We start from the raw sequence: 23,240 nt of genomic DNA, 5'->3' as shown, positions 1-23,240 counted from the left end.
CAACCAGGAGCTCCCCCCTTCTCTCTCTCTCTCTCTCTTCTCCCCAGCAGGCAGCATCCCAAGGAGAGAGCCAGAGGAGGCAGGGAAGAGGGTCCCCAAAGCAGGCAGCCCCCACAGACGGGCCTTGCTCCTCCCTGCCAGGAGTGGGAGGCAAGGACTCTTCTCAGCCCCCCTGGCTCCCTTCTCTGCCCGCCTGGCTCCGGTGAAAGGTCGCCAGCTTGGAGTTGCGCAGCTCCAGAAAGGAGCCCGAGAGAGAAGAGGGAGGACTGAGAAAACTGAGGGAGAACGAAAAGGACTGAGGGAGAACTAAGAGAACTTAAGGAAAATTGAGAGAACTTAAAGAAAACTGAGAGAGAACTGTGGGAGAACTCTGGGAGAACTAAGAGAACTGTTGGAGATCTGAGAGAACTGTGGGAGAACTGAAAGAACTCCCAGAGAACTCCAGGAGAACTGTGAGAAAAATAAGAGAACTTAAAGAGAACTGAGAGAACTCCCAGAGAACTGAAAGAGAACTGAGGAAGAACTTCCAGAGAACTGAAGGAGAACTGAAAGAACTGTGGGAGAACTGTGAGAGAACAGAGAGAACTCCCAAAGAACTGAAAGAGAACTGAGAGAACTTAAGAAGAACAGAGAGAACTGTGGGAGAACTGTGAGAGAACAGAGAGAACTCCCAAAGAACTGAAAGAGAACTGAGAGAACTCCCAGAGAACTGAAAGAGAACTGAGGAAGAACTTCCAGAGAACTGAAGGAGAACAGAGAGAACTGTGGGAGAACTGTGAGAGAACAGAGAGAACTCCTAAAGAACTGAAAGAGAACTGAGAGAACTCCCAGAGAACTGAAGAAGAACTATAGGAACTGCAGAACTCTGGGAAAACTGAGAGAACTGAGGGAGAACTAAGAAGGATCTATCAGAACTGAGGGAGAGGGGAGCCTCCTTGAAGCACAGTCCCTTCTCCAAGGAGACCTCTCTACCTCCTCCTCCTTGACTCCTGTTGTGTCGGTGGCCCCTGGGCCTCTCTCCTCGGGGGCAGCCGTTGGGTGGCGAGGCTGGGGGGCCGAGGCCGAGGCAGGGACAATCATCGAGGGGTGGGAGCGGTGACCCCCCAAGGGAGGAGGAGGAGGGTGATCCCTCGGGGGCAGCCCTCAGCAACAGCGGGAGGCCCCCCAGGGATGGCAGGGGCCGCCGCGGGCATTACCACCCTCCCCGCCTTGCCTGATGATGGCGGTGGCGGCAGCGGTGGCACTTACCCCCCGGGGCACTTCAAGGACCCGAAGCGGCTCTACTGCAAGAACGGGGGCTTCTTCCTCAGGATCAACCCCGATGGCCGAGTGGACGGGGTCCGGGAGAAGAGTGACCCTCACAGTGAGTACCATCAGCCCCCCTAAGCCTCCCTTACAAACCTGAAACCTCCCAACTTGAGTTAAGGTGTACAGGGTGCGAGGGGTGTGGACCGCACCAGGTGACACCCTAAGAAGGGGTGACACCACCTCTCCTCAAACATCGGCCTTTGGGCAGAAAGGGACTGTGGCATTCACCAGTGTATCTCTAAAATATCAGTGCGAGTGAGCTGAGGCTCCGTGGGCAGAGAAACGAAAAGCCCCGGGCTTTTTTTAAAAAAAATAAAATTTCAAATTTCAATTTTTAATATATATATATATATATATATATATATATTCATTTCTTTTTAAAAAAATACAATTTTCTTTAAAAACATCACCTTTTACCAAATGTTCACTTCAATCACATGAAGGTATATGTACATGTGAAGTCATTTAGGGTGTGCGTATGATTTTGTAATTGAAAACTGTCATTTTAATTTTGGCGGTTGTTTGTGTCACGATTACCGTGACATTCAGTGATATATGCAAATTGCGATTTTATGGGTTAACATTAGTACTAAAAAAAGATGACTAAGGATTCTGTATGGTGTGATAATGGGAGGAGGTCAGTGGGGGAAGTGACACCATGAGTTACTGCACCAGGAGATGTCAACCCTAGTGACACCACTGATAGGGGAGATGGGCCCCAGAATTGGGGTAGAAACCCCCAGGCTGTGCTCAAGGGGCTGATACTCCCCACAAAGGACCAGGCAGCACTGATCAAGACCACCAAACACCTGTGCAGGTGATGCTCCTGAGGCACCACCAGTCAGAAGTCTCATTGTTTATGGTCGTCTTTACATTAGCTTACCAGGGTTTTATATATCTCCGCCTTTCCTCCAAACATTAATTTGATGCTTTCAACAATTGTAGAATATTTCATTTCTTATTTTTCCATTGCCCCCCAGGTATACATGTTTATTAACACACTTCACTGTTTTAATGAGCAGGTTATCTGTTAATACAGTTCACTGTTTTAGTTGTTGGTATCATTATTATTCCTGTATATTCTTGTTGTGTGCTTCCAAGTCATTTTTGACTTATGGCAGCCCTAAAGCAAACCTGTAGTAAGACCGGCATTTCAGAATACACTTCCCAGATTATCTTTGGCTGTTATGAAGTGGGTTTCATGGGGTATGTGTGTGCCAATATGAATTTTATTTTGAATAAACTGGCTGAATTATGGCCACCACAACAGCTGGTATTTAGACAGCCAATTACTTTAGCCTCTCATAACCCAAAATGCCCCTTCCCTTAAAAGTACCAGGTTTCCACTTTGCTGTATATATAAACGGATGCCATCACCAACAGGGGCAATTGCCAAATGTGTTGCCATTCCCCTTGCTATAGTTTCCACATTTCAGAAAGCGTGGGGGGCTGTGGCCCAGCTCTACCTCTAGACAACATTTGAGATCTTGGCTCTTTTCTGAATGTAAAGACTGTGTTTTGTGTGGTACAGGTTTTCATGATAGGCAGATCTGGCCCTACTTCTTCATCAGAGGAAGACCATCTTCAGAGGAAGACAAATACTTTAGTCTTCTAACCATGTCTCTTGTCCTTCACCCCAAACTAGCCTGTTGCTCATAGTTGTGGTGCAAAACCCAATTGAGGGGTCAGTTTAGTTGACCTCTGTACATGGAGTTGGCCTGGGGAACATCTTGTCAATGGTCTCAGGTAGGAAAAATGTTAATGGACACCAGGCATCAGATAGTGAAGAGGCAACTAGACCTGGGAAGGTTATGGCACAATAATCTTGTTTAAGCTACTACAAGACTCTTTGGCTTTAATCTTGCTGCAATATTAAAGTTGTGTACTTGTTAACTCTGAAGTATGAGTTTCTTCAGCATAGAAGAAACACAGTTGTACACAGGATTACGGTATCACTGGAAACAGTTCCTAGTATCCATCTCTCTGATTAGGAATATTTGAATTACTTAACACTGTTAACTTTCACGGTTATTCTGATTTCCTGTTTCCTTTTCAGGCTCATAGTGAATATAGACTAAAATGTTCATCAAATCTTTGCTGTATGCCTTGTGCATTATTTGCCATATACCCATTTAACTAGCTAAATGTTATATATATATCATCTCTCATCATCTGTTTCCTCCACGTTAGATAGCTATCCTCATTATTATCTGATAAATCCTGCTTTGCTCCCACACTGTAGATAATCAGTTTTTTTTTTTTGTTTCCTTGAACACTAGCTCCAAGTCATGTTCTTACATGGGTTAATATGTATCATTCCGTATCCATATTTTGCAATTTTGCCCCTAATTAATGGGGAGAATTGTTATGCAGTCCATTCTCTGCAGGCTCTGCTTCTTTCAAAGTGTGTTGTATTCCACAGTATTATTAATGGTAGAGTTCCCAGCCTGAAATTCAGCTTCTGTTCCCAATTCAGGAAAAAAAATTTTTTGTATTTATTTTTCATCTTCTTTGCACTATGTTTTGTACCTTGTGTTCTATAATTTCACTTCTAAGTTTTATGTGCCCTGCTTGGAAATCTCAACTCTCAAACCTCAGATTTTATTCACTATCCTATTTTATATCCAGGCTGTAAAAAAATATGAAATTTAGGTTTTGTATTCTGTCCCCCCCCCCCCGCCCCCACCTAGTGATAGCCTTGTTAGAAAAACAACATTGTCTCATGGCATCTTGGGAGATATTAGTGGCCACTATTCAGGCAATTTTCATTATCTCTGTGTTTAGCATTTCTGTTTTCCCTAGTCCAACTGATTATCATCCATTAGGAGATTTTGTAATTTGAGTAAGCATAATATGCTTATCTATATTAGGATGTTAATTTTGGTGTTGTTGTGTGGCTTTAAGTCATTCCTTACTTATGGTGACCCTAAGGTGACCCTATAATGAATGGGGTTTTCTTGGCAGAATTTGCCCATGCTTTCCTTTGAGGCTGAGAGAGTGTGACTTGCCCAAAGTCACCAGTGGGTTTACATGGGCTAGTGGGGATTCAAACCTTAGTCTTCAGAATTATAATCAGATGCTCAAACTGTTACATCATACTGGCTCCCATTTTACCAACCAGATATTTAAAAAAAATAATGTCCAGTGTTAAGATAATGATCAATATTTGTACCTTTTGCATTTTAGTTCCCCCTCATTCCCCAAACAATCAAGGGAACATACATATGTGTCTGTGTCTGGCTGTGTGTCTTTCTTGTCAGCTTAGGCAAAACTCCATGCATCTGGTGAAGTGGGTTGGAGTTCATGAAAGTTCATACCAAATAAATTTGTTAGTCTTAAAAAGATGCGACAAGACTCTTTGTAATTTTTATAGAATATTAAAAATGCTTTCTTCTTTGATGTGTTGGCTATCATCACAGTTGGATGGTTTGCAAAAGTCTTTTAATTGGAATTTTCTTACAAGAAAATATTGTACCCAAATATTGTGGTCCTTTTAAATATAACATTTATTAGATGCACTTGAACTTCAGGGTGGATGAATTTGGCAATCTCAGAGATTTCTGACTAGTGCACTGTTATGAAGACCTAATAAAATTTGCTGAGGAGTATAAAATATCTTGCCATTTACTGGCTACAACATCTAACAGACTTGTAACTTGAGAACTTCCAATTGTACTGTGCATAGTAACTTGCTGGTCCAATTTAGTAATCTCATTCTTGAGGAAGATTTAATTGTATATTAAACACGGAGGATATTGTTGGCTTAATATATAGACAATACAGCTAAAACTGTGGCACATAAAATACACTGTTAACTTCTTTGCTTAGTTATCTCTCATTTTGCCAGGATTTAGTGATGTTTCTTTTTTCTAATTTCTCTCAGTCTTTCTAAATATGTGAAGTGATGGCTGCATACGGATTGGGAGATAGGAATACCAATGTAGTTAATGACTTATTTCTTGCACAGCAAGTGCAAATACTACTAAGATATATACTTGCACTAGCAATTTTAATTTTGCTGTAAAATGCTCCTCCTATGAGATCAGTATACTAATGAAAATACCTACTAAAATCAAATATGAATATGAATATCTGGAATTCTTATCATAGGCTTGACTTTGATAAGGAGATGCAGTTATATGTCTTTCCTCTGATGGCTGAGCTTTATTTAAGTATAGTTGGCCCTCCCTGTCCACAGATTCTACATTCATGGATACAGCCATCCATGGCTTTAAAATATTTAATGCCCCCCCGCCCAACAAACTAACCTTGAGTTTGCCATTTTATATAAGGGACACTTGAGCATCTATGGATTTTGGTATCCTTCCTGGAACCAAACCCAAGTGGATATCAAGGCCTCACTGCATATGAACAAGTATAGTTGATCATTATAGAATCCTAATGATAATTTCATACTCTAAAATAGATTTTGGTGTATTAATTTAATTTATTGAATATATCTTTGTTCCACATCGATTTCTTAAAATGGATTACAGAATACTGCATTTTGATCTACTTATTTTGTTCATGTTGCAATTGAAAAGAAAATACTGTATATGTATTTCTCTCTCTCTCGCCTTCTCTCTCTCTCTCTCTCTCTCTCTCTCTGTGCATGTATGTATATATAAAATTAACCATCTCATATCTTTGAAGTGCCTACAAATATTTCTCTGGAGCCTTAGATAGATTTAAGATAAATAATGAAAACTCAATTTCTGGGAGGTCAAAATTCTTGTATGGCTTAGTCCTTAGAAGGGACATGTTTACAATAACTTTCATCATTCCAAGTATGTTCTGAAGATTGAAAGCAAAGATTGACCTAACTTTTCATCCCTTTATTAGCACCATTTCCTGCACTTTCTTCTCATCACACTGATGTATTATTTTATCTTTAAAGACTTTCTTTTGTGCATTATATCATCTGACAGTACATTACATTGTTTTCAGCATTACGTTATCTGAAAGTATTTTGAACGTCTGAAAGATTCCTTTAGGGAATATCTTTAATCCTTATTAAATGTACATAAAGTAGCAAGAGAATTAATAGTATTGGCCAGTATTCTGTATTGGCTAGCTAGGTCCAGAACACACTGCAGAAATAATCCAGTTTTAGAGTGCTTTAATAGGCCAGGCTCAATGCTAGGGAATTCTGGGAACTGTAGTTCTGTGAGAAATTTGTCCTTCTCTGTCTTAGAGCTCTGGTGCCACAATAAACTACAATTCCTAGGATTCCCTTGCACTGAGCCAGGGCAGTTAAGGCGGTCTCAAACTGGATTATTTCTGCAGTGTGTTTTGGACCTTAGTTAAATATACTATGCTTAACTATACCGTATTTAAGTATACATAGTTAATACTAGTTAGTATTAAATATGTATTAATTACTACTTACTACACACTATAATTAGTTAATACCTAGAATATTTAACTTTACTAACTACAGGCAGCCCATGCATTACTTCTGTCAGGCTTGGGAGGTCAGGCCAGTAGAGATTACTTTGTTGATTTAATAACTAAGTAACTTAATTACTTACAACAGGATATGTTACTTCGTTAACCAAGTAACTTAATTAACTAAGTAACTTCTCCTGGCCTGACCCCCGCAAATCTGACAAAAGCCTCAGAGGAAGGCATAGGCAAACTGTCTGAACAAGTCTTGGCAAGAAAATCCGTGATAAATTTGCCTTAGGGTTGGCATAGGTTAGAAACAACTTGAAGACACACAACAACAACAACAATAACGATAAAATGTTAGTAAGCCTCCAGTGATACCCTTCCAAAAGAGTAAGTAAACACTTGGAACTTGTGATGATGGATGTGTAAAACTACCACTAAATCTTTCTTAAATACTGAGGGAAAAGGGGATTTTTCATACATGATAAAATGCTACAAACAAAATGAAAAGAAAATAGGAGGATTAAAAGTAGTGATAACAGCAATTGCAACATCTTCTGATTTGCTTCTTCCAATTTGTGTGGGAAGATTTTTAGACATGAGACAGCTCTTATATTCAGACAAAAGGGGGGTCTCATTAGCTCAGTGGGATTTTTGTGTCTTGGCTGTGAATAGCAGAGCCTTGTCTTTATCATAAAGTGCTTTCTAAAGTTCCCTCAGCTTCAAAAGCAATTTGCTATTTGGCATGGGATGCTGCTGTTTGACAAATAAAAACCAAGTTATATTGCCCTGCTGGGCTCAGAGGTTTTGTGGTAAAATAAATCATATATGTATTTCTTACCTTTCATATTTGCTTTGTGTTCAATTTTCTCTTTTTTTATTTCTTGTTTCAAAACCAGTATTTTATTTACATTTCCTTTGTAACTTCTGCCTCTCTTCCTTTTCATTCATTCTCTCATGCTATGCTCAGTGTATAACTTTTCTGTCCCCCATTTAGTCAGTTCTGAACATGTGTGCTGTAATATGTTCTCTCTAGGAATATCTAGGTCTTCCAGCACAACTCTATGGTCAACTTTAACCAAAGGTCGCACTGAAGGACCTAGATTCCTAGAGAGAACACTACACTAAGCATTTATAGCTCCTCCAGCACAATTCTATGGTCAATGCGTGGCAGATGTTGTCCACAGAGTCGCACTGGAGGACCTAGAGATTCCTAGAGAGGTGTACTCCCTGGTAAAAACATAGTGTTTTGTTATTTGTGTTTTTTCTCACATTCCTGGGGGTCCTGTGCCCCTAACTCCAGTGAATGTGGAGGGACAAGTGTAATTGTTGCCTGTGAGAACTGAATAAGGGAAATGAGAAATTGTGTTGCTATCAGGTTTATTGTTGATGAGACAGTAATGGGTTTTGAGTAGAAGAGTGGAGGATGATCCTTGACCTTGCATTGTATTTCAAACAAACAAACCTAACCCTGGATGCATTTTGGAAGAAGCCTTAAGCTGCCTCAACACTACAAAAATAATCCAGTTTGACAGCACATTAACTGCCATGGCCAAGACTATGGAATTCTGGGGATTGTAATTTCTGGTGGCACAACAAACTACATTTCCCAGATTTCTATAGCCTTGACCATGGCAGTTAAAGTGCTGTTAAACGGATTATTCTGCTGTGCGAATGCAACCTTATAACCTCTCAGTCTTTAGTAAGAGCCTCTTAGCCTCTAATATGAGGTCTTGCTATGGGAAGGCCGGCAGGAGCTTTGAGGGATTAAGAGCTGTGAATGGATTACTAACTATCTGTCCCAGTCCTGTTGTTAATATGCTTCAGTATGGGGCATTTGCGAAGTGCAAGGGACTTATCCCACAATCTATTAATAACAAATGGTCTGACTTGGTATTGCTAGCCAAAGCTAAAGGCTACCATGAAATCACACAATAATGTAGCATTCAGAAGACTGACCAGGGAGGTAAAGAGGCGCAACTATTCTAAGGTGTGATGACTGGCCTTGTGCCGGTTCCTTGCATTCCTCTTTTTTGTTAGGCTTCATGAAAATGAGCTTGGGTGCCTTGCAACACTGGCTTTACAAGGGCTTAAATTCTCCAGCACCACATGAGTTGAAGTGGTCTCTAGAAGATAAATGTTTTTGTTTACTCACGTGAGCCTTACTTGACCTGGTTGCTTCATTTCACATGTGATTAATTTTAGTTCTGAATGAAAAGTGTGATAAAACTTTTTGTGTATGTGGTGAAGGAACCTATCCCTCTTCTTTCCATATTATTTCTTCCTCAGGTACCAAAGTTTTTATTAAAAAAGTAATGCCTAGGGACACAGCTACTTCATTAACAGAGGAATATCTGTGTTGACATTGCAGCCATTTAGTAAAGAACACTTCCTTTTAAATGTACCATGAATCATTGGGAACACTATAAACTCTTAATTTCCAGAGATAATCTCAGAATTGATTCCTTCTTCATTGACCATGGCCATGTGTCCAGTTGCTTAAGGTTTAACTTGCCTGGATCTTACTGAACCTTGACATTTTTTCACTGTGTATTTTTCACATTTGTGGTTTAGCACAGTGTTTGCAATGCATTTAAAAGGCAAATCTATCATTTTGCTTAGGTGAACTGTTTTATCTAAGTGTGGTTCTGGTTCAGAATGACACTTTACAAATCTCAGAGGTGGTGACATTTACAAAGATGAGACATTTCCTACTCTATCAAATCTTTGGTTTATTTTACCCCTAACAGAAAGTTATAACATTATTTTCTTGTTGTTCCTAGCCTGAATGTCTGAATTAACATTTGAATAAATTTGGATTATTTATATCAGTTAAATAAATTGGTTCAAATTAACCGTTTACATACAAGAAATATATATTGAACACATATAGATTTTAAACTAGCAGTGTGGTACTATCAGTAGTTTAGATTCCAGTATGTCATTACATCTTATGAATGACATACATATGAATTACATTACCTATAATTTACATTTGGTACCAGCAAAGATGCTTTGTATATGAAAGCAGGATTTCCTATATGGGTATTTTTTTCTGGACTGCTCCCATAAGTACTCCATGCATGAATACTTTAGCTTCCTGCATGAAAAAGGACTTGACTGTGAGGCCCTTGTAGACTTTCCCAACTCTAAGATTCTATGAATCTATGAATTCCTAGTTTCAGTTGGATTATGTTCATGGTTAAGAGCTGCATCTGCAGTGCAGAAATAATCCAGTTTGACACCATTGTAACTGCCAGGGCTCAATGCTATGGAATTCTGGGATTTGTAGTTTAGGCTCACTGATAAAGAAAGCTAAATATCTCACAAAACTACAAACCCCAGAGTTCCATAGCATTGAGCTATGGCAGTTAAAGTGGTGTCAACCTGGGTTATTTCTGCAATGCATAAGCAGCCAAGTGTCTGCACAAAGCTGAATGTATGGTTGGTGCTGTCCGGGTTGATAGTGCTGATCACCTGTATAGGAGAGGATTTCTCTTTACTAAAGAAATAGCTGGGTGCTCAACATCATCTAACACAAAATGACCAAAGCCCCATAATTCTGCTTCATTGTCAAATTTATGAGTCTCTTTTTGCCCAAAATTGCTCCTGTTGCTTTCCTGTTTCTTTTTCGAAAGGCCACCAGTTGCATCCTGTTTGAGTTTTTGAGGACCCTATTTTCTGTGAGTTCTGCCTTTCTTCCATTCTTAAGTAGCTGCTACTATCTATTTTCTTTGTTACATGCCCACACATAGAGATTAAAGATCCCCGATTCCCCTTTCCCCCAACTATAGTGGTATACTCTTCAGTTCACAGCCTTTCTAGTTAAGTGCTGCCACTGTTTCTGATTCTATAGATTTCTATGCTGCTCTGTTTCTGTTCTATTCTGTTTTATAATTTGTAAGGTTCTTTGATAATTAACATATTCTAGTGTAAATTTTCAACAAAAATTGGTCTTCTTTTCTCTCTGAAATCCCCATGCTCAGCCTTCTTGATCAAAAGCCCTTGTCATGGTGTGATATGTTCATTGGAATAAAGATATTTGACAAAGCATCTGACACTATTTCACTTGTCCATCATTATGTTGCTTTAAAAGACACCCTGTTGTAAGCAAAAAAAGTGCTGGGGAGGAAGGTACAGAATAGTCAAGTTATTCACACACTTCTGGCACTTTTACTGACTTCTTTCAGCTTTGGGGACATATTTCAAGTTCCTAGTTTTCATTTGAGAATTGGTAAAAGATTGAAAATGGGTGTAGGGATCATGTGGCTCCCCAGATGTTGTTGGACTGCAAGTCCCAGCAGCCCTAGCCAACATAGTGTTTGATGATACTGGAAACTGCAGTTCAACAACATATGAAGAGCTGTATGTTCCCATCTCTGGCTTAAGAGGTTTCCTTCTGTCTTAATTTTTTTTTAGTCATCTGTAAGCTGTGTGTCAAGTTTGGGCAGAAAAAGCAGACTCTGGGTGAATATATGACATGCCACAAAACTGGCTTTAACTAAGGGTTTTGTACACAACTTGTTTAATTGTTTTCAGGTTTTTGTCTATACATTCTTAGCTTTGTTGTTGTTGCGTGCTTTCAAGTAATTGCTGACTTATGATAACCCTAAGGGAGACAGTGTGGCATAGTGGTCTGAGCATTGGATTATGATTCTGGAAACCAGGGTTTGACTCCCTGCTCAGCCATGTAAACCAACTGGGTGACTTTAGATTAGCCACACACTCTCAGCCCTGGAAAACCCTGTGATAGGTTCACTTTAGGATTGCCAGAAGTCAGAAATGTTTTGAAGGCATACAAGAAAAACAACAAGCTATCACAGGGTTTTCCTGACAAGATTTGTTCAGAGCAGGTGTTTGCCATTGCCTTCCTCTGAGTCAAAGAGAGTGTGACTTGCCTAAGGCCATCCAGTGGATTTCCAAGCTTGAGTGAGGATTGAACACTGGTCTCCCACTAGCCTAGTCCAACACTCAAACCACTATACAACACTGGCTCATATATGGCAACTTTCAACTAAAATTGTGGAATGCATATTCAGTAGTAGTCTACATATAGGATATAAATGAAAACCTCTGTTTTAAAAAAAACAACCCTAAACTTTACTCAAATCCAGAGGGGTTTATACTGCTTCCAATAAATGTTCAGGCTTAGATCTAGAGCAGAGATGAGCAACTTTTTTGAGGCTGAAGGCTACATTCTGTTGGGACATGGTATACATTGGTGGTAGTCAAATCACAGGGCAGATGAGGATATCCCATATCTTCATGCATTCAATTCTTCCTTCTCCTCTTTGTCTCATAGAGAAATGTTAGTCATTAGCAAGGGTATTTCTATGTATTCTAGGTTTTTACTTTTTGTTCATTTACTAGGTTTTTACTTTTTGTTCATTTACTTCTTATAAGGCTCCTGTGTTTTCTGTTACTCATTTATTGTAGTCATTATTTTTTTGTTTAAAATGAATGAAATAGTATTGTAATTGTCACAAGTGTAGAAAATCAATCTTACTCTTCCATCTTTTTGAAGAAGGGAGGTTTTTGGTTTTTTTTTTTACATTTTCCTATACCTCTTTATTTATGTACACAGTCAGGACAACACTATTGTAGCAGTGTTTTTTTTTTTAAATCAGTTATTCAATGTGTCCTAAAAGGCTTTTTTGTTTAAAATTCTTAAAGTATGTATGTAAGAAGATGCACACAAAAAATCTTTTAATGCAAACTCAATGAATTAAATTTTTTTAGGTAAAGTTGTGCTCAGGTACTTTGTCTTACCCAAATGATTGTGCTATATTCACTAATTTGGACAGAACTAAGTGGGTCGCACATACTGCTGAAGAGTGAAACAACAGTTGCTCTAGCATACAGAATTACTGGAAGTGATAAAAGTCTGCGGTCTGCAAGTACAGACATGCCCTTGGTTGTCTCTGAGAAGAAAGCTCCTGATTACAAAGACTTATTACAGTCCCAGTCCCACTTTCCCACCTTGTCATCTGTAATGACTTAGGCCTCTAGTGCCAGGCAGATGGGTTTTGAAGTCCTTATTAGCATAATGACTAAACATTAACAGCTGTCCAGTGGCAAGAAAGGATTCATTAGTGACCTAGCTGGATATATTTTTGCATTTGCTTGGCAGTTTGAGGAGGGGGGGGGGGGGGAATGGAAGCTAGAACAGAATGGAAGAGTGAATTTTCCTCTATTGCTTGTAAAGTTCTCATAGCCGTTGTGGGGTGAGGTTGCTCATGCTTGTGCACTATAATTTTCTTTGTTAGCTTCTACACCATTTCTCATTAGCTTGAGGAGGTGGGGGGCACCTCAGCCCAGGTTCTCCATATATCCACTGATGGGGAATTTTACTGCTGGCTGAGGGATAGTCTGGGTAGATTTTGGAGTGGGAAGGGTGCTTTTGGATGTGAGGGGGTCCTGGATCTCATCAGCAAAAGGGCTGGAATACTTCTTTACTTTGTACTGTCTGCTGCATCATTCAACACCAATAATGCTTATGTTATAGCATAGTGGTACTCAATCTGTGGGGTCGGCTGCGGGAACCCCAGGGGGCTGCGAGAGTTGCTGAAGGAGAGCACAAGACTTGGGAGTTTATCAGACAAGGGAAATTGGAAGTATAATCCAATGGCAATCGGAATGCAATCAGGGGGTTTAACGTTATTGTGTGATAACCCACTATAGGCAAATTCGGGCAATGGGAAGTCAGTTCGAATGCAATCATATGGTTTCACGTTATTGCGTGATAGACTACCGCATGCAATTTTGGGCAATGGCATGCTATTTTCAGGCAATGGGAAGACAGTTCGAATGCAATTCGGATTCATGTAATTGCGCTAAACTAGCAACTTTAAGTGAATGCGTTCTGGCCCCACCTTCTTTTCATTCGAATTTAAGAGAAATTCCTCCCATTTGATAAACTCGTTGGAGGCTCTAATCCCTCCTCCTTTTCCCAAAGTTTTTCTGTTCTGAAGGGAAAGAGAAAGGCAAGGAGGTCACTTGGAGCACCTGCTTGGAGCAGCTACCTCTGCCTGAAAGAGGAGGAGAACAAGGATACTTGCTAAATCATGGCCTTTGTGAGGGCCCATCCTGAGCCGCCTCTTCTTCTTCTTCACCCCCCCCCCCCCATCCCATCATTGCTCTGGTTCTTGGGACAAGATGCTGTTGCATGAATATATTCATGAATATACATGAACATGTGAACAAAAATACACACGCTAAACACACAAATTATTTTAATATACTATGTTCACCAGGGGGTCACAATGTTAGCATGTAGATGTAAAGGGGGTCAAAAGGGTAAACAGTTTGAGAACCACTACTGTAGCAGTAATGTGTGTCACCATTTAGCACTGAAAGAACTCTTGGGGAGGCCTGAAGCTACACCCAGTTCTAGCGTAGAACATCTTCTGCCTGAAAGATTTTTAGCAGCATCAGCATTGGGAGGGTGGTCAAGGAAGGCTGGAGAAACACAGATTTGCAGTGTCACGTTTGGAGCAGTGTGACTTTAATAATACAATAAAGCTTGAGCAAGGAAAGAATAGAATTCTAGTCTGGCTGATCCTACCGTAGATATACTACAGTGTCTGCCTGCCTACAACAGGCAAGGAAAAAAACAACAGCTGCTTCCAGAATCCCTTACTGAGTATGTGTAAACAGCAAAACAGAGAGAACAAGGGGAAAGCAGATAAGCCCACCACACCAGCTTCTCCCAGCATGTTTTTTTTTTTTTAAAGCATAAATATATAGGCTTGGCTTCCAGAATGGAAATCATGAGAAAAATGGAGGCTGGTGAAAGAAATCATCCTTGGATAAATTTCTTTTAAGCCATCTCTAGAAAGCTCAAAATGTTTTTTGTTTACTTGTACAAGGCTTATCTGACCAAGTTGTTTCATTTCATATCTGCATATTGTTAGCTGTGGAAAAAAGGTTTGCTGATGCATGTTGAACTACATAAAATAGTGTGGGAAACTTCAGAGGGCCAATTTTTGTGCCTACAGAGAGCAATACCATCCCCCACATCAGCAAGAAAAAAGAAAAGAAAGAAAAAGAAACCATAAATAACATCTATTGGTTTCCATTTTTCTGTATTCTCACTTGTTCGTTGTGGGGTGAGGTAGAAGGCTGAGTGTATTTGACATATTACCAGTACTGTGCAATTTTCAGCTTCCCTGTGTTTGGGTTTGGTGGGTCTGGCAGGGTTTTGAGGTTGCAAGAAGAAGAAGGAGGAGGAAGAGGAGGAGGGAAGGAAGGAAGGAAAGAGAAAAAGGTCTTGGAGGGGGGCTCATACAGCCTAGGCTCAGTTTTTCTATCTGTGGTATGGATTATTTGGTGAGAATGTTTTTTGCTGTCCATAGGTCAGCAGGCTTTTTGCTCCCCTCTCGCTATCACAGCCACCCCAATACACTGAAAGAGGCCAGGTGTTTCCATCTGATTTCCTTAAGCACAGCGTCACAGTTCTTGGGGGGTTGAATAAGGCTTCCAAGGCCTGCTGTAAGAAACTAGAGCTGATGGTGTCTGCTTCAGAAAACATACCTGCTTGTTTCTATACCTGGATCCGAGTATGTTGCATATTTTATGAAGTGTGTCTTAATGTTTTAGCATCCTTCCTTTATATTGGAGTGATAGCTATGTGGTGATTTGGCCCCTTTATCGTACCCAAGTAATGAAATCTCCCTTCCTGGGCTCTGTACCGTAGTACTTGAATGTGCAGGAACAAGATTGAACTTATACTTGTCCCTGTAACTTCACCACAGTGTATGTCATGCAGGGGCCTCCTGGAAGAATTTTCCTCATAAGGCCTCTGCAAATATGTTGGAGATGAGCCTTGAACTGTTGGCTTGGAATGCACTTTTCCGCAGTGGAGACGGTAGTAAGGCTAGTCATTGATCCAGAGACGTGCAGCCTGTTTCCCCCCCCCCCCCCAGAAAGTACACAAACTTCCTTCTTGTAAACTGAAATGAGAAGTGTTTTGCTGATCATTTTGTTACCTAAAGTAAATTAGAAACACACCAGAGTGAAGATGAAGGTTCAAGTTGTGTTTATGTGTTCTTTTCATCTTTTTCTCTCTGTAAGAGCCTACAAAAACCGGGGAAGGGGTGTGCTCTATTTTCTCACTTTATATGGATTATGTTATGTTCTAAGCAAGCAGGACCTGAACATAATAGTTGTGTTTTGAAAGATAAAGTTATTGGTGAAATTACTTGGGGGTGGGGGACAAGTAAAAGGATATGGAGGCACTTGTACTTACTGCATGCTGACTCCATCGGTTTGTTGCTATTTGCCTTCAACTTGGCTTTGACATATACTGACCCTATGAATGAGAAGCCTCCAAAAGTCCAGTTATCAACAGCACTGCCCAGATCTCACATTCCTTTGTATGGCAGCCAGTTAATGATTGTTGTCTTCAAATGAACAATTAGCTGTGTGTACAGGACTTGGAATGTGTTGATATTGCTATGATTCTTATCTTTGTATTTAGTAGAACTGGCCAGTGATAAATAGCTGTAATAGAATTTGGGGAGCAGGGGATATGTCACAAGTGCTTGTCCTTCCCCAACAATAAATACATATTTGTTCTATAGTAATGAATTAGGTGAGCAGAGAAGAAGCAGAAGGGTGATCAGCATGCGAGTGCTACTTTTAAAAAGATTACAGTGTGTAAATTCCTTGTATTTTGGACAAATCATTATTTCCTTGCCTCTGGAAAAAGGAGGAAGTTGTTAACTCTCATATGCTATATGTCACAGCCTTTTCTGGTTTTCAGCCCAGAAATGTGAGTGTTTTTTGGTGCCATCACCTCAAACCTTATTCATAAACCAGGTGTTTTGGAAACAAAATATGTTCTGATGGGTTTTACTAGATGTACAGAACAATCTCATGCATGTTTACTCCCAAGATAGTTTGCACAGAGTTCCAGCCTTAGCCTGAAATCAAATACTTGGGAATAGTACTTGGGAGTAAGTCCTACTGAATTCAGTTAAACTTATTTCTGAATACACATTTATTTCTGAATGCATATTTGTAAGATTATGCTGTAATGGTTTGATTTTTAATATGCTTGTTGTTGTTCCTGATTCATGGTAACCCTAAGGTGACCCTATCATGGGGTTTTCTGAAGCTCTGAGTATATGACTTGCCCAAGGTTACCCAGTGGGTTTACATGGTTGGGCAGGGATTCAACCCCTGGTCTACAAAGTGATAGTCCAGTGCTCAAATCACTACACCACTCTGGCTCCTTTAGTATGCTTACTATCAATGAAATCCCAACTGACCATATTGGTATTTCCTGCTAAGTAATAATTGAGACTAGCATCGTTTGGATATTATTTTATTTATTTATTTATTTATTTATTATCATCTATACCATGCCACAAGAAGACATGACTCACTAGAAAAGACAGTGATGCTTGGTACGACTCTGAAGACCAGGGTTCAATAGCCAACTTGGCCAAGAAAACTCACTTGGGCAAGTCACATGTGCTCAACCTCGGGGAAGGCAATAGCAAGCCTCCTCTGAATAAATCTGGCCAAGAAAACCCCATGATAGGGTCACCACAATCTGAAGGCACATCACACACACACATGATAGAAAGCAGTAGGAAAAGAGGAAGACCATATTAGAGATGGGTAGACTCTGAGTCTTTATGACCTGAATAGGGCTGTTAAATATAGGATGATTTGGTGGTCTCTCATTCATAGGGCCACCATAAGTCAAAGTTGAGTTGAGGGCAATTATCAACAACCAAAATAAAAGACCCTTTCTGTTTCAGCTTTTATATCTTAACTAAGAAGGTACTGTACAGGAAAAGATACAAAATTTTAAAAGAACCTAAAACATTCAATTGTCCCCTATATTGGAATCTCTGATTCAAAGTCTTTGGAACAATTGAGCTTCCTGTAATTTTGTGAGATATTTAGCCTTTCCTGTCAGAGAGCTCTGGTGCCCCACCAAATTACAAATCCCAAAATCCCATAGCATTGAGCCATGGAAATTAAAGTGGTGTGAAACTGCCCTATTTCTGCAGTGTGGCGGCAGTCTGAGATCTAGGGCCTTTTCACATTACACAATTATAGTACTAAATTACTTTTTAACTGTCATGCTATGCAACGTGCTATGGAAGCCTTGGATAGGCAGTTTCAGGAGGAGGTACTCAAAATTCTCAGCCACAGTGCTCTAGTGCCTCACCAAACTACAAACTCCAGGTTTCCTTAAGCTATTGCTCTGAAAGTTAAAGTGGAACATGGTGCTGTAATTGTGTAGTGTGAAAGGTTTCCTACTGTTAGCAACCTGCCAGCTGCCAGCTAGGATGTTATTGTTCATTACCAAATTTGGGAAAAATTACCTCAGCAGGTTTACAATTGGAAAGGGCGTTTATATAATGGACTGGAGATCAAAATGCTAAAATAAAAATAATATTTTGTACATGGAAGGCAGTGGCCTGGCAGCTAACATTATTAAGAAGTTTTTGGTCAGAGGTTATTGTTCCGCTTCAGAATGCTTACTGTATATACTCATGTATAAGTCCAGAAATTTTAGTAAAAAAAATTGACTCCCAAAACCTGAGTCGACTTATCCATGGGTCAATGTAAGTACTGTACTGTACTTTAATTCTTATTTTAAAAAGGAACCATCCCCTAGTGAAAGGCAAGATGCCATCTGTTCTGGAAGCACTCACACCCCCTTTATATTCTCTCGTCCACGAAGCCTTTATTTAGTATGAGCACAAACAGTTATGCCTGCTGGAATTTTGTAAGTTTTCTGGTAATGTTTTTCTTTGATTCATCCTTTGCATCATCCGATGTTATATACCCCTAAGTTTTACTCTCGACTTATCCACGAGTCATATCTAAATCCATAGTTTTGGCCTCAAAACCAGCCCTTGACTTATACATGAGGTCGACTTATGGTCAAGTATAAATGGCAAGTCAATCTCTATAGTATCCAGAGTTAGTTGAGTGACATAGCTACTGTGGGTTGGTCAGTCAGAGTCTGAGAGGAGTCTGAGGAAGAAGACAGCAGCCCTGTCTAAGAAAAGAGAGTGAATGAATTGAACGACTAAATAACTTAGACAGCTGTGACAGACAGAAATAACTCTGGTTTTCCTTTGACTTCAAGGCACATCATTGTCCTTTCGGGAAGGAATGTACTGAAGAAAATACATGATGTAATTGGGCTCCTTTTATTACATAAAATGAAGTTGGTTTGATCTATTCATCACTTGGGTTTATAGCATACAGACAAACACCTTTTCCTGTCATAGACACTGAGTAACCAGTGGTCCAGTCTTTATAAATATATCATCCCCCGCCCCCAAATATTGGCAAGGTCTCTGTGGAGGTTCACTCCTGCATGTCTCTCGTGTACCTCAATTGTCCAGTTTCCTATTCTGCATAACCTTTTTAAGATCCCTCCATCTTTCCTTTCATTTCATGTGACTCTATTCCTTCCAATTCATGTTAATTTTGGGCACAGAAGTAAAATAACAAGGCCCTACTGTTTCACTTCTACTAAATGCTGAGACCCTTGCCTCAGCAAAGTGGCCACACTGGGCCTGTCTACCCATAACAAAATTATTTTAGCCAAAGTCCTCCCAGAGCAATTTACAAATAGTTAAATTGACAGTCCCTCTCTGGATTACAACCTAAATAAGATACGATACACTTGGCAGAACCCTCTGGGTAGTCAGTGATGTTCTCTAAACAAGATACATCTCTGTTGTCCTACCAATTTCCCTTCAGTATTTTGCTTATTTTTTGGATTGATAATTCTTGTAACAATGTGGCTTTTGGTATTATACTATTCTTGTAACAATGTGGCTTGTGATATCATACTATTTTATTCAGACTGTGCTTTGTGAAGTCGAAGGCTTTCATGGCCAGCAGCCATAGTTTTTGGTGGGTTTTTTGGGCTATGTGGCCATGTTCTAGAATAATTTATTCCTGACTGTGCTTTATTTATTTAGCCAATCTATACTCAGTGCTGTACACTATTAAAACTCTAGCATATCCTTGCTATTTGTCATTTCAACTACAGATTAAAATGTTAATTTTAGAAATTAAAAGTAAAAAAAAATCTTCCACAAATGTGAGATTCTGAAAATCATTTAAGGAGTATCTATAAAGCACACAGTACTGTCATTTTCTGCTGGGCATCTTTGAAGAAAAACACACACCCTAAAATCACTTTAATTTTAAAGGCTGTTGTAAACTGTCTCAAGCTGTGGGAATCTGAAACTGCAATCATATATTCACATGCTTTTGGAATAAGCCCCCTGAAATCAGTGTGGTTCATTTCTGAGTAGACAGAAAAAGGTGCATGTTTACTTGTAGCACAGTTACTGCACTCTTAAACTTGTCTACTCAGAAGAAGTCCAGTTGAGATCTACGGGGCTTACTTGCAACTGAGTAAAGATATAATGTCAGCAGTTGCCAGTAGATGAATGGAAGGGATTCCTCATATGAAAATCAGAGACTTAAAGACAACAGAAAAGAAGAAAGTATGAAGCCAAATATAACTTTTTCCTCAATTAAATGTAAAAATACCGCTCTTTCACTTTTAGAACTGTTACCTAATTTCTGTAGAATATTGTTTGTACAATATAGTACCTCATTTTGAATTCTATCCAAAGCAAAAAATGAGACTGTCACCTTGCTTTCAAATTCACAACTGCAATACTGAATGCCAGCCCATGCTTCCAGATGTTTAAATATGAATTCACACAATTTTTGTGTTTGTGGGAAACACTGAAATATTGGTGTTTCCCACAACAAAGTTTGTGTGTATATTTCCAGTAGCTCCCTTCTGCAAATAAGAGTGTGAGGAACAAAGTATACCTTTATACACAAACAGACCAGTTTATTAATGAAATGCAGCCTAGGAAGATTGCAGTATTGAACAGAATAAGGGGAATATGCATAACACTTGGTTCATCAATTGTTGCTCAGTTAAAATCAGGCACAAACACTGTAATGGGAAAAGACATAGTAGTTTCTCTAGGCATTGGTAGAAGAGCATACTAAATTTTCTTTTCCATCAGAGGCAGAAATAGTGTTTTGGTTTAAGTAGTTGGTACCGATGCCAACTTTATTTCCAGCAATTTGCATCTAATTCTTAAGGTCAGAGCTATCATAGTATCCCGAAAGCTGGTTTTATGAATCACTTTAAGAGGCTATTTATGACTAAACAGGCTTCCGTACTACACAGAAAAGACAGGCTATAAACTCTTTTGGATTACTTTAGAAGTGATTCACAAATGTAAGTTGTTTTTTTCCTATTTCCATGCAGTATCAATTCGTACCTCAAGGGTCCTCCGTAGTTTAAATCCTGGTGAAAATACTGTTGACACAGTTCTAAATTTTCCCCCCAGGATAAATGTTTAGGACCATTGTTGACTGCTTCTTAAATGGCAGACTTAGTCTATTCTCTCTCAGAATGGAAGGACAATGCGGTGCAGGAGGAAAGAAAACATTAATCTAACAATTCTTGTTTGGCATACATAATATATGAAATCAAATATTTCTGGCAGAGCAGTAGTGGGATGATGAGTCTGTGGTTATAACTCCCAACAATCCTAGCTAGCTGAGATAGTGAGCTGCTGGTTTCCCATTCCAGTTAAAGACCAACTCTTATCTCAGGCTGATTTGAGCTATGGGAGGGCGATGTAAATATGCACCTTGAATATTTGTGATGTTCTCAATTGGTCCAAAAATACATGTGAATATTACTCTTCTTCAGTTTGCTGATTAAGTGTGGAGGAACAGTCCATACATTTTTCAATCAGATTTCAGTGACTCACATGATGTTATTCCCAGGTAGTATGTTGCTGTTGACCTTATTTCAAGGAAGGGAGTCCCATCAGCATATCTTATTCTACTTAATATAAATGAGAAGACTCAATAGATGTTAGAATTCATTTGGCAATAGCTATATTGTGCACAGCACATCTTATTTGCTTGTTAGTTCACAAATCTATATGAATTAAAAAAAATTGGGGTCAGTAATGCAACTAAATAGATTTTTTAAAATAGATCTTTGCTTAATTTTAAGTGAACTGTGCAGCAGCTTGCATTTCATAAAACATTACTTGAACACTGACACTGTCTTTCTTTTGGTCCAGTCAAATTGCTACTTCAGGCAGAAGAGAGAGGTGTCGTGTCAATCAAAGGTGTAAGTGCAAACCGTTTCCTGGCTATGAATGAAGATGGCCGATTGTTAGCACTGGTAAGCAAATGTTAATATGGTCTCATTTTTAACTCTCATATCTGTGTGCAAGAATAAAACTAAATATTATGTAAGCGTTATAATGCTTTCCAAAGATGCCCAGGTTTTGATCAAGGCTCAGACAGATCTGTAATGACTTTCCTATTGTTTGAACATTGTAGGGCCTTTAGGTGTTGCTGTGTGCCTTCAAGTAGTTTCTAATTTATCGTGACCCTAAGGCAACACTATGAAGGGGTTTTCATGGCACAATTTGTTCAGAGTTGTGTTTTTTTCCCTTTTGCCTTTGCCTTCCTCTGAGGCTGAGAGAGTGTGACTTGCTCAATGTCATCCAGTAGGTTACTAATGCATTCTAACAACACTATACTGGCTGAGCAAAGAACACTATACTAGTTCTTTATAGGACTTTCAGTTTGGGATTTTAAATGTTCAGACTGCATTTTGATTGCTAAGACTACACTGATGAAGGACCTGAGTTTTGTTTTAATATGCATTCAACATAATTTTTATTCTTTACTTTATTTTTACTTTATCACTCACTGGGGTTAATGATACAAGTAAATAAATAAAAACATCTGGTAAATCCACTGCCCCTAATTCAAAGAAAACCAGATATAGTTAAGGCCCAATGAAATCAATGGCAGAAATCAGTTACAATTGTTTCTGTTTACATTACTTTAAGTGAAACTAGTGTGATTAACACTTTAATTCCTATATGCATCTACTCAAAAGGTTCACTTCCTTTTGATTTGAGTATCATGTCTTAAGACAAGATCTTAAAATGTTTTCATGCTTACTTTTTTATGTAAGGCAGTTGGAGGGCTGTTAATTTGTAATGCCGAGGAGCACCTCTAAAGAAAATTGCTGTGTTAGATCCAAGTAGTATTTGATTTTTTGGTGTGGGTGTGGTTCTAAAAATAAAATAGTATTGTGTGGATTAAATATAAACTTAATCTTGATAAGTGGCTGTAATCGTCAGTCAGATTTTTAAACAAAGTTCTATTTCATGATAGCAATTTACTGGAAATAATTACTTTCTCTTTGTCTTTCAGAAATACATAACAGATGAATGCTTCTTTTTTGAACGTTTGGAATCTAATAACTACAATACTTATCGGTCTCGTAAATATTGTGATTGGTATGTTGCACTAAAAAGAACTGGTCAGTACAAACTTGGACCAAAAACTGGGCGAGGCCAGAAGTCTATTCTTTTTCTTCCAATGTCTGCCAAGAGTTGATTTCAGTTGCAGAGTTTACAACATAAACTCCCCATCCCCGCACAACAGAAAAATGTGACCAATATTTGCCAGGATCAATTGTATTT

General features: G+C 39.2%; 1 protein-coding gene across 1 annotated transcript; it reads left to right on the top strand.

Annotated features, from left to right (window-relative positions):
- Positions 1 to 23,154, top strand: LOC149312995 (fibroblast growth factor 2). The gene is made up of 3 exons (XM_089525840.1): positions 1 to 1,363; positions 21,816 to 21,919; positions 22,969 to 23,154. The coding sequence occupies exons 1-3, from the start codon at positions 1,171 to 1,173 to the stop codon at positions 23,152 to 23,154; spliced, it is 483 nt and encodes a 160-aa protein (XP_089381966.1). The 5' UTR covers positions 1 to 1,170.
- The last annotated feature ends 86 nt before the right edge of the window (positions 23,155 to 23,240 follow it).

This window comes from Sceloporus occidentalis, unplaced genomic scaffold (genome assembly GCF_023333645.1).
Source record: "Sceloporus occidentalis isolate IW3139 unplaced genomic scaffold, rSceOcc1.0.p SCAF_5, whole genome shotgun sequence".
Taxonomy (NCBI): Eukaryota; Metazoa; Chordata; class Lepidosauria; order Squamata; family Phrynosomatidae; genus Sceloporus; species Sceloporus occidentalis.
Note: the sequence above shows the minus strand (reverse complement) of the source record. Positions and strands in the feature narration are given on the sequence as shown.